Source organism: Vipera berus, assembly GCF_964194415.1.
Source record: "Vipera berus genome assembly, chromosome: Z".
In the NCBI taxonomy this organism is placed as follows: domain Eukaryota; kingdom Metazoa; phylum Chordata; class Lepidosauria; order Squamata; family Viperidae; genus Vipera; species Vipera berus.
Window position 1 is genome coordinate 65,572,257 of NC_138205.1, and position 13,014 is coordinate 65,585,270.

The window sequence follows — 13,014 nt, forward strand, 5'->3', positions numbered from 1 at the left end:
TTGGTGGTAGCAGTGCCTGAGATAGAAGGTCCATACAGAGAGTGGTAAAGACAGCTGAGAAGATTATAAGAAGCCTGCTTCCCTGATTCAGGACACTGCTTATAAGCGCTATGTGCTTAGAGCTCAAAGCATTGTTAGAGACTCCACACACCCACTTTACAGTCTTCTTCTATTGCTCCCCTCTGGAAGGAGGTTTCAAAGTATTTATAGCAGAACTACCAAATTCTGTAAAAGCTTTGTCCCCTATGCCATCCAACTGATAAATTCGCAAGATTCGTTTTTCTTGCCATGTATATGTATACATCCAAACTAGACTGTGTTGTTTCTCTAGTCCATATATGTGTGTGTATGTGGGTATATGCTTTATCTATCTATCTATCTATCTATCTATCTATCTATCTATCTATCTATCTATCTATCTATCTATCTATCTATCATCTATCTAGTCATGTTTATGTAGTGTATATTGGAGGTGGTTACCCTTTGAGAGTTATATGTAACAAAATCTCATTTTAATGTATGCTTATTAGTGTATTTTTAAAGTGACAATAAAGTTATTATTCTATTCTATTCTATTCTATTCTATTCTATTCTATTCTATTCTATTCTATTCTATTCTATTCTATTCTATTCTATTCTATTCTATTCTATTCTATTCTATTCCTCCTCCTTTTTCTCTACAACAACAACCCGGTGAGGTGGGTGACTGACTCAAGGTTACCCAGCTAGCTTTCATGTCTAAGCCAGGTTTACAACTCACAATCTCATGATTTCTAAGCCAGCATCTTAACTTTAACTAACTTCCCTTCCCTTCCCTTCCCTTCCCTTCCCTTCCTTTCCAAGCAGTCAGTAAGTATTTGCTACTGGATGCAGAAGGGAGTAAAAGATTGCAATAGTGCTTGCTTGAGGTACTTTGGTTCAAAAATTGTTGTCCTTTGATGCCCTGTTTTGCCCAGCTAATATATACTACTAAGCCTTGTGTTGTACAAGCATGAGTTTTAGTAGTATATCGATTCTTGCAGAACATGGCCTTGAAGGTTGTATTAAGTTAGAAATATACGTTTTGTATGTGTGTGTGTGTGTGTGTGTGTGTGTGTGTATGTATATGTATGTATGTGTATGTATGTCTATATCTATCTATATCTATATCTATATCTATATCTATATCTATATCTATATCTATATCTATATCTATATCTATATCTATATCTATATCTATATCTATATCTATATCTATATCTATATCTATATCTATATCTATATCTATATCTATATCTATATCTATATCCAGGGCTTTTTTTCTCATAGAACGCTCAGAATGGAGTTCTGGCACCTTTTTTGGATGGAACCTTGTAGGGTAGGCAAGGCAGGTTGTGTGACATGTGGGAGTTCCGGCACCTTTTTCTTTTACAAAAAAAGCACTGTCTATATCTATATCTATCTATATCTATATCTATATCTATATCTATATCTATATCTATATCTATATCTATATCTATATCTATATCTATATCTATATCTATATCTATATCTATATCTATATCTATATCTATATCTATATCTATATCTATATCTATATCTATATCTATATCTATATCTATATCTATATCATCTATATCTATATCTATATCTATATCTATATCTATATCTACATCTACATCTACATCTACATCTACATCTACATCTACATCTACATCTACATCTACATCTACATCTACATCTGTCTATCTATCTATCTATCTATCTATCTATCTATCTATCTATCTATCATCTATCTATATTTGCATTTGTAAAGAGTAAAACAGAAATATTTGTATATAGTACACACACACACATACACACAAACAAAAGTCATCCACCCTAGTTTCATCCAATAGGTATGTTTTTAATTGAAAAATATTCCCACATTCCCTTAGTAACAATTGTGCTTTAATATTTGGTATCTACTACACATTCCTGTCCATAAACATTAGCTGAAGTGCTGCACCCACTTATGTAAAATACTGGAGTTGTGGCTAGGGGGGCATTTGCCCAGATTCGCCTGGTACGCCAGTTACACCCCTTCCTGGACCGAGATGCCCTACGCACAGTCACCCACGCACTCGTTACCTCCCGTATAGATTACTGCAGTGCTCTCTACATAGGGCTGCCCTTAAAGACCACTCGGAGGCTTCAGCTGGTACAGAATGCGGCTGCACGGGTAGTGATGGGAGCACCCCGATACTCCCATATTACACCCCTCGTGCGTGAGCTGCATTGGTTACCGGTTGCCCTCCGGGTGAGATTTAAGGTGCTGGTACTTACCTACATGGCTTAGGACCAGGATACTTGCAGGATCATCTGCTGCCAGGAACGAATTCCCATCGCCCAGTACACTCACACAGAGAAGGCCTCCTCAGGGTACTGTCAGCTAAACAATGTCAGCTGGCGACCCCCAGGGGGAGGGCCTTCTCTGTGGGAGCACCAGCCCTGTGGAACCAGCTCCCCCATGAGCTTCGGACGGCCCAAGATCGCCGGTCCTTTCGCCGTGGCCTCAAAACACTCCTTTTCCACCTGGCTGACCTGGACTGACAGGGATTTTAATTATGTTTTTAATTTTTAACTCTAACTTTTAATTTATTTTATTTTTAATTTTAATTTATTGTACAGAGGCCTTTAATTTTAATTTTTATCTTAACTTCTGTATTTATTATATGTTACTGTTGTTAGCCGCCCTGAGTCCTTTGGGAGATAGGGTGGCATATAAGTCCCAATAATAAATAAATAAATAAATAAATAAATAAATAAATAAATAAATAAATAAATAAATAAATAAATAAAAGTCTTATTATTCTCAGTAAAAAGAAGACCAGGAGCTGACTGTGGCTCAGACCATGAGCTTCTTGTTGCAAAATTTAGGCTTAAACTGAAGAAAGTAGGGAAATACACTAGGCCAGGTTAGAACTAAATCATATCCCTGATGAATATACAGTAGAGGTGACAAATAGATTTAAGGAATTAGATTTGATAGACAGAGAGCCTGAAGAACTATGGATGGAGGTTCACAACATTGTACAAGATGTAGCAACTAAAACCATCCCAAAGAAAAAGAAATCCAAGAAAGCAAAATGGCTGTCTGAAGAAGCTTTGCAAATAGCTGAGGAAAGGAGGGAAGCGAAAGGCAAGGGAGAAAAAGAAAGATACACCCAACTGAAGCAAAATTCCAGAGAATAGCTAGAAGAGATAAGAATACGTTCTTAAATGAACAGTGCAAAGAAATAGAAGAAAACAATAGAATAGGGAGGACTAGAGATCTCTTCAAGAAAATTGGAGAGATGAAGGGAATGTTTCATGCAAAAATGGGCATGATAAAGGACCAAAATGGCAGGGACTTAACAGAGGCAGAAGAGATTAAGAAGAGGTGGCAAAATTACACAGAAGAACTATACATGAACGAGCTTAACATCCCTGATAACCACGATGAGGTGGCCACTGACCTCGAGCCACACATCCTAGAATGTGAAGTGAAGTGGGCCTTAGGAAAGCTGAGCAACAACAAAGTTAGTGGAGATGACAGTATTCCAGCTGAGCTATTCAAAATCTTAAAAGATGATGCAGTAAAAGTGCTACACTCAATTTGCCAGCAAATTTGGAAAACTCAAAAGTGGCCAGAGTATTGGAAAAGGTCAGTTTACATTCCAATTCCAAAGAAAGGCAGTGCCAAAGAATGTTCAAACTATCACAACATTGCACTAATTTCACATGCTAGTAAAGTAATGCTTAAAAGTGAGGAAAAAATAGATGAATATTGCTTCTTTGTCCTCTAATAACTTCTAATAGCAACAATTGATTTTTTTAAAAAAAATTTGCTTCCTATGGTCATTTGGTCCCTACAATTAGATTTGCTGCAATCTTAGACATGGATTAAAGATTTTGGTGGGTTGTAATAAATTTGTCTGGGCAGGGAAAAAGCCACGAGTTAAATTTAAGATAATGCAAAATATGCATGAAAGAGGTGGTCTTAAAATGCCTAATTTCAAATTATATTATGAGGCTGCTGCTTTATCAGCGATAAGTGACTGGTTTAATTTAACACAAGCGAGATTATTAAATCTTGAGGGTCATGATTTGTTATTTGGATGGCATGCATATTTATTGTATGATAAGAAGGTGGATAATGTGTTTAAGATACATATTTTAAGGTATGCTCTGTTGCGAGTCTGGAAAAAGTATAGACATAAGTTAAATTATAAGATACCTATTTGGGCAATACCTAAACATGCAATAGAAAATATAAATGTGGGATTTAAACATGATGTGACTACATATAAGGAAAATTTAAGTTTAGAGAGGAATGTATGGCAATTAAAGTCACATAGTATTTTAAAAGAAGAAAAGATTGTACAAACTTGGTTTCAGTATGGGCAGTTGCAAGCAAGATGGAAAGAAGATCAAAAAGTTGGTATTTCAATGATTGATGAAAATTTGGTAAAGCAAATTAGAGATCAAGGTCAAGCACATATAAAAAGGATATATATTGCATTGATAGAAATTGATTCAGAGATGGAACTTGTTAAAGATTGTATGATAAAGTGGGCTCAGAATTTTCAAGAAGTCATTACAATGGATACCTTGGAAAAGATCTGGGTGAGAAATGTAAAATTTACACAGGCCCAAAATTTAAGAGAGAATTTTTATAAAATGTTTTATAGGTGGCATTTAGATCCAAAAAAATTAGCAAGTATGTATCCGAACTGTCAGCCCAAATGTTGGAGGTGTGGTTGTGAGGACGCAACGTATTTTCATATATGGTGGACTTGCAAAAAGGTTAAAGCTTTTTGGATTAAAATTTGGTGGAATATGCAAAAAATATTTAAGAAAAGGATAAAGTTCTCTCCACAACTGTTTTTATTGGGTATTATCACAGATATTACTGTTGTAGATATTAAGTTGATGTTGAATTTAATTACGGCAGCGAGACTTTTAGTAGCGCAATATTGGAAGAAGGAAGAACTCCCGACTATAGAAGAATGGACTTTAAATTTTCTAACTTGGCGGAGATGGCAAAGATTTCAGCATATTTGAAAGATCAATCGCAACAGAAATACACTGTGGAGTGGAAGAGATGGATTGATTATATTCAGAATAAATATGGGACTAAAAAGTTTCATTTAGCATTTGAATAAGTAGTGGATTTATATGATGTATAATTAGCCTGTAGTTATTTTACTAAGAGTTAAAGTGCGACAGAATTTAATATTTTATTGTTGTTTGCATATTTTAGATTATGTTTGTTTGTATTTTTATACCCTGTAGTTAGCTCTGGGAAGTCGGGGAGGGGGGAGGGTAGGGTTGGGGAGGGTTGGGGGGAGGGGAGGGGGAGGTGGGGAGTTTGTATTTGAAAATGTATTCTAAAACTTTTCAATAAAAAAAAAGATTTTGGTGGGTTGGACTGGCCAATATCTACACTTCTGACATCTTCTGTGGTTCTATGCATACTACTACAAGAATGTAAGTATGCCTGTACAGCATGTGAAACAATCAAAAGACAAATATCTGAATTGTCAGCTATTTTTTGAACAGAAATATTTACTTTGATAATTTCACAAATATTATTCAGCTCACAAAATAATAACAATCCCAATTTTAGCCCGTCTTTCTCTGTTGGCATATTGTGATTTATTTATGAAATCCCTGAGGAAAAGAAGTTACACAAATGCTTGTATTTTGAGATAGGTAGAAATACCATTATGTATTACAAGACAGTATTCTCAAACAGTAAACAGAAAGGGGTTTAGGACAAGAATGAACATTAAATGAAAGACAAATGCTATCAGCTTCTGCTTTTTCATTATATAACCAAGTACAATCACTCTTGCTGATGAGTTCAGTCTATTCCACATAGTACAATGCATACAATACCCTCCCACAATGTATATTAACAATGTATTTAAATAATCTATAATAAGATATTTTCCTCTCTACCACTTCTGGATGTCAAAGAGATAGAAAAAAATACATTTATCAAACATTTTCAGTCCTGAAATGGTTTATCACAAAAAAGAAAGTAAAACATGTAATAAATGTTTTCTTAGTAAAACAATAGGATATTCTTTAAAAAAAAGTCTGCTTCTAGGATTATGAAATTGAAAATAGCACAATTTTAAAGTTTACACTAAATATTTATTTATGAAAAAATTAACTTATCTGTTTTTGATAAGTAAATTTCAAAAATCTGGATGTCCTTCAGATTGATTGAAATGTTTTCTACCTTTGTTTAGGTGACAGTTCTATACTTTGGGCTGAAGCAGTAGCTGGGTATTATACCCATTTTCAGAAGAGGGAGGAAAGATGGACAACATATTGTAATGTGATGGTTTTACACACCAAATTTAACAATTAATGACAGCCCTATTCCCCCTCAGTACAGCACATAGATGTGCAACTTTTTCCAAGCTAAGAGTAAATCTTTTGAGAGTTGCTGATGGTTGTACATTTATCAGCAATTTTTGGAATGGTTCCCAAGGCACAAATTATCCACCCTTGACAAAGAAAATGACACAATTCTACACCAGACTGAAAAGGCAGTTACTGAAAAATTCAGACACATTTTCTCATTCCCAGTATTTTAATATAATGAGTGCTGTTCTTCAGATTAATGCACTTCAGAATATGGTCATTATGTCCTTCCCTCAACCCATGTAATGTCTGTATTTTTGAACACCTGTAATTAAGTGACTAAACAAACACATCATTTTTACACGAAAAGAATGACCACAGCAAATACTGATGTCTGGATGTGTAATTAGAGTGCCTGTTTTTTCTGTTCAGTTTTTTTCATGCTCAGTATTTCATCTTTACATATCTGTACCATAAATTGATTCATTTCATGCAACTATATAAGTACTTCTGACTTCAAAGCTTATTTTGGATATGATTTCAACTTGTTGCAAAACTGGACATTTTTTCCTAACAGAAGCAATAACATTCCATCTTTAGCTTAACCCTGGAGCGGTCTCATGGCCAAATTAAAAAAAAATGTAATAAAGGTAGCAATAACTTTCTACCTTTAGCCTACCTGGGGTATTCAGCAGTCTTGACAGTTTACAGACATAGGAGATAAACTGTTTACAATACTCGGCACTACCAGTGATGGCTGAGATTTGATCCATGGTGGCACTGTAATTAAGCTGTAGCACAGCATGCTTCTCTGGTCTGTTGCTTATCACTGGAAAATGCTCTTGTAAGTCATGATTCACAGTAGTCCATACTTTGTCTTCTGCATGAAAAATGAATAAAAACATTCAACAACTGAAGTTCTTGCTATTCCTTATTCAGAGACACATTTTGAAATTAATCCTAATAACTTTACTTAAACAAATTTCATTGACACTGCCATCATGAATAACTTGGTAACTAAACCTGAGGAAAGGTTAATCTAATTCCCATTTAAAAAAGAATCTAAAAAGCAAGCATGAAAAATTGAATATATATTTTCCCTTAAACATCATTTATTGGATCTAAACTTCTATCTCCAACTTTCTTCCATAAAACATAGAGATTCAATAAAATATCATACAACAAAATACATGCAGGACTGGATCTCCCATTAGATCAAGGGATAGAGCTGCCTCAGGCTGTAGAAAGGAAGGGAATAAAATCAAGAGGTCTATTTAATTTGGCATTTCCTACTGCTACTGAAAAACATATCCCCTCCCCCAAACCCCTGGGTAATAAATGATTGTTCATAAATTTACCCTATCTCTATTTTCTCTTTAAATCGTTTTATCTTCCCATTGGCCTACACTGTCTTTCAATTCTCAAGTAAGTCATGATAATTGCTATCTTTTAGTACTTCAGGTTGTTGTTTTTTTGCACTGAAAAAAAAGCCCAGCAAACTACTGAGTGCTGTTGCTATATACTAAAAGCTTCTAAACTCTTAATCTGAAAATAACTGTGTTTCCTAATCTTCAGTCAAGATATTTTTAAAAAAATATTAAAAGTATTAATTACAATACCAAAAGAAAACAGAGTGTAAAAATAAAAAGAGAGGGTTTTCCAGCGGAGCAGTCAGAAGATTCGGAATGCTGAACCCTTTGGCTGAAATTTCTTTTTGTTGGGGACCCTAAGGGGCCAGAACCCATCCTGAAGGGGGGGAATGAAGGAAGGAAATCCCAAGAACTTAGGAGAGATGGTGGGCTCCCCGAATGGACCAGGAGAAGCCTCCCAGAAAGCAAAAGAAGAAAAGGCTGGCTAACTCCATGTCCAGTCATAGCCGAAAACAACAGAAGTCATAAGCTTTTAAACTAAGCAGATTTTAAACAGCATGCTTGAATCTGGGTAAGAATATTGATTTTCTCTATCCTACCTATTTTCCTGAAGAAGAAAGTCCCAAAAATAAGAGATCTCTGGGGGGAAAAAAGGAGGGGGATTCTACTCCCTCCTTTTAGTTACCGGAAGCGGCAAAACTTACCCTTTAGAGAGAGAAAAAAAGACTAGAAAGACCTGAAAAATGAGCAAACGCTGACACCTACTGGTGGGTGAGGATTTTTTTTCTCTGACCCTCAAAGTTCTTTAAAAATGCAGCTGTGTAAACAAAGTGAGAGTAACAAATCTGAAGCAGTGAATACTTTACAAAAGGAAACATATGATAAGCGGCAACAATTTCAAAGGACAAGGAGTATAAACTACAAAGAAATACAGAATAACCTTGAGAGTATGAATCAACTTATCTCCAACTTAATTTCACTCCAAGAAATTTCCCAGGAAAATACAGTAGAGATGACTGAACATAATTCTGAGGATAGAAACTTAAAGATGGAACCGTATAAAATAAAAAAAATATATGATTTAATTCAAATGGGAAATATTTCAACATCCAAGCAACTTTGAAGATAAGGAAAAGAATGAGAAAAAATACTTTACAGGGAAACGAATGATGCAGCAAAACATACTGATTAAGAAAGGCAATGGCCAGAGAAAAAAGATTAAAATGGAAATCCAGAAAATAGATGATGGGACTTATCAAAGAGAATATTTTAAAAAGAAACATTTGTTTGAATATGGCTAAAGAAATGGAAAAAACTTTGGAATATATTACTCTTAGAGGGATGATTTTTTAAAAAATTAATACAATTTTTTTTCTTTTCCCTTTCTGTTAAAGAAAAAGTTGAAATGACTTAAACAAAGCAAATGTTTTAGTTATTTAAATGTGATGATAAGAAAAGCATAAAAATGTGTTTTGAATGAGAGTTAAAGGATTAGATGATTAGATCTATTGAATGGAATGCCTAAAGTTTAAATAGATTAAATACATTTTCAGCTATGGTCAAAAACAATAAGAAATTGAGGGAATAAATATATATTAAATTAGGAGGGATACATATTTTAAGTCGTATGTTATTTTTTGTATCTCAGTGCTTTTGTCTTTTTTTATCTTTTTTCTTTCTTTTTTTCTCTTTTTTGTCTCTCTCCTCTTTTCTTTTCTCTTTCTACTTTTTTACTTATTGATTAAGAAACATAAAAGTATGAGAGGGCTTATATGGAAAAAATAGAATTAAATCCACCAATGTAAATGTAGTTAATTGTTGAGAAAATTGTCACTAGTAAGAATATTTAGAATTTGGGGGGAGAAATAAGCTGAAATAAGCACGGTAACAGGATTTACGATAAGGTAACTAAAATGACAAATAGGATTATTGGAAAAACTATATACTTAATTGTTTATCAAAACAATGAGAATTGTCTTAATCTAATGTTTTGCAAAGAAAGATACTTTGGGGAAAGGGGAAATCAACTGAAATTCACGTATGGAATATAGATTATAGAAATCAGTTGTTAAAGATTGTCTTATAAATGTTACCCAGAAAACATACTGTTTACAAATTACTGAATGATTTATGTTATGTTAAAAAATACCAATAAAATATATACAATAAAATAAAATAAAATAAATAAAAAGAGAGAATAAAAATGCAAGAAAACAAAAAAGAAAGAAAAAATAGAAATATAAAAGTGGTTTTCCACCCTCATCATAAGAAATATAAACACTATATTTTCACTACCTCCTGATTATGCTGTACAAAAATTCTTCATTCCATCCCATCTTCACTATAGCAAATCTCACATGTAAATCTTCCAGCCAAGACATTCTTTAAATTCCAAACTATCCAGGAAATAAATTGTACTTTATCAAAAAAGGCAAATATTTTTCAAATAGTTCTGTCAAAATTACTTAAAATAAAATTGCTATCAATATGATACATTATGTTAAAAGAACTTAAAATATATTGAGTAAGGTGCCATTATAGGTGAAGGATCAGTGCACTTTGATAGCCCATTTTAAATATATATTTCCTTATGCTCTTCTCTGATAAACTTTTAACAGTTAATAAGAAACAAAAGGCAAGATTGCATGCTTCTGCCTGGCATGTATTAAGTCTATAATTAGGCCATATAGCATTTTGCATGAGTGCTAAATTCACCTAGCAAAGCAGATATGCCATACAATAGCTGGGGATATTAACGAAATAGAAGCTTGTGTATATTACACTTTTGATCTGTTTTCTATTAATTTCCACCTCAATTAATGGAATAGTGTGTCTGTTTGTAAGAGAGAAAGAGAGGTAAAGCTGAACATATATGCTAAATTATTGAAAGACTATCGTGGCACTCCTATTATTATTCTTGGTGTAGAAACATATTTATGGTGGTCAATTTGAGCCTCTCTTCCCCCTTGTCTTAATATTACGGGTTTAGTGCAGTTAAACCAGTTCTATGAAGCCCTACAGCACCTGATAGAACTAACACCAAAAAATGATGTCCTTATCATCATGGGGGATTGGAATGCTAAAGTAGGAAGCCAAAAGATAACCAGAATAACAAGCAAGTTTGGCCTTGGAGTACAAAATGAAGCAGGGCACAGGGTGATAGAATTTTGTCAAGAGAATACAATGGTCATAGCAAACACTCTTTTCCAACAACCCAAGAGACGGCTCTACACATGGACATCACCAGACGGTCAACACAGAAATCAGATTGACTATATGCTCTGCAGCCAAAGATGGAGAAGCTCTATACAGTCAGTAAAAACAAGACCAGGAGCTGACTGTGGCTCAGACCATGAGCTTCTCCTTGCAAAGTTTAGGCTTAAAGAAAGTAGGGAAAAGCACTAGGCCACTCAGGTATGAATTAAATCATATCCCTGTTCAATATACAGTAGAGGTGACAAATAAATTTAAGGAATTAGATCTGATAGACAGAGAGCCTGAAGAACTATGGACAGAGGTTCGCAACATTGTACAACAGGTAGCAACCAAAACCATCCCAAAGAAAAAGAAATGCAAGAAAGCAAAATGGCTCTCTGAGGAAGATTTGCAAATAGCTGAGGAAAGGAGGGAAGCGAAAGGCAAGGGAGAAAAAGAAAGATATGCCCAATTAAATGCAGAATTCCAAAGAATAGCTAGAAGAGATAAGAATGACTTCTTAAATGAACAATGCAAAGAAATAGAAGAAAACAATTGAATAGGGAGGACCAGAGATCTTTTCAAGAAAATTGGAGAGATGAAAGGAACGTTTCATACAAAAATGGGCATGATAAAGGACCAAAATGGCAGGGACCTAACAGAGGCAGAACAGATTAAGATTTGCCTGGTGTGCCAGTTGCGGCCCTATCTAGACCGGGATGCCTTGCGTGCAGTCACTCATGCGCTCGTGACCTCTCGTTTGGACTACTGCAACGCTCTCTACATGGGGCTGCCCTTGAGGACCACCCGGAGGCTTCAACTGGTGCAGAATGCAGCTGCGCGAGTTGTGTTGGGGGTCTCCAGATACTCCCATGTTACACCTCTGCTCTGCGAGCTGCATTGGCTGCCGGTTGCCCTCCGGGTGAGATTCAAGGTGCTGGTTACGACCTACAAAGCCCTACATGGCATGGTTCCAGATTACCTACGGCAGCACCTGCTGCCGGCATCAACTTCCCTCCGTCCAGTGCGCTCCCACAGAGAGGGCCTCCTCAGGGTGCCTCCGATCAAAGAATGTCGATTGGTGGCCCCCAGGGGGAGGGCGTTCTCTGTGGGCGCACCAGACCTGTGGAACCGCCTTCCGGTTGAGCTCCGGATGGCCCCCGACCTGCGCTCCTTCCGGCGTGATTTAAAAACTTATCTATTTGAACAATCTGGCCTGGTCTGATGGGTTTGGGGTTGGATTTAAACAAGTTTTAACACATTTTTAGTATTGTATTCTTGGGCATAATTATTTAATTCTTTTTAATCTCTTTTTTAACTTTTGTATTTACATTTTTGATATTTATTGCCCTGTACACCGCCCTGAGTCCTTCGGGAGAAGGGCGGTATAAAATTTTTAATAATAAACAAATAAAGAAAGAAGAGGTGGCAAAATTACACAGAAGAACTATACAAGAATGAGCTTAACGTCCCTGATAATCACAATGAGGTGGTCACTGACCTCGAGCCAGACATCCTAGAATGTGATGTGAAGTGGGCCTTAGAAAAGCTGAGCAACAACAAAGCTAGTGGAAGTGACAGTAATCCAGCTGAGCTATTCAAAATCTTAAAAGACGATGCAGTAAAAGTGCTACACTCAATTTGCCAGGAAATTTGGAAAACTCAACAGTGGCCACAGGATTGGAAAAGATTAGTTTACATTCCAATTCCAAAAAAAGGCAGTGCCAAAGAATGTTCACACTATCGCACCATTGCATTCATTTCACATGCTAGTAAAGTTATGCTTAAAATCCTACAAGCTAGACTCCAGCAGTATGTGGATCGAGAACTACCAGAAGTACAGGCAGGATTTCGAAGAGGCAGAGGAACTAGAGATCAAATTGCTAACATACGCTGGATCATGGAGAAAGCTAGAGAGTTCCAGAAAAACATCTACTTCTGCTTCATTGACTATGCTAAAGCCTTTGATTGTGTGGGTCATAACAAACTGTGGCAAGTCCTTAAAGAGATGGGCGTACCAGACCATCTTATTTGTCTCTTGAGAAACCTATATGCGGACCAAGAAGCAACA

At 35.6% G+C, this 13,014-nt stretch overlaps 1 protein-coding gene across 1 annotated transcript in view; it reads right to left on the reverse strand.

The window, feature by feature from the left end:
• Positions 1-13,014, reverse strand: part of CNTNAP2 (contactin associated protein 2) — a gene marked incomplete at its 5' end in the record, with an annotated part of 1,513,027 nt that overhangs the window by 466,128 nt on the left and 1,033,885 nt on the right. Inside the window, one exon of the mRNA XM_081344134.1 lies at positions 7,058-7,258. Coding sequence (XP_081200260.1) covers positions 7,058-7,258 — 201 coding nt within the window. The remainder of the gene's footprint in view (positions 1-7,057; positions 7,259-13,014) is intronic.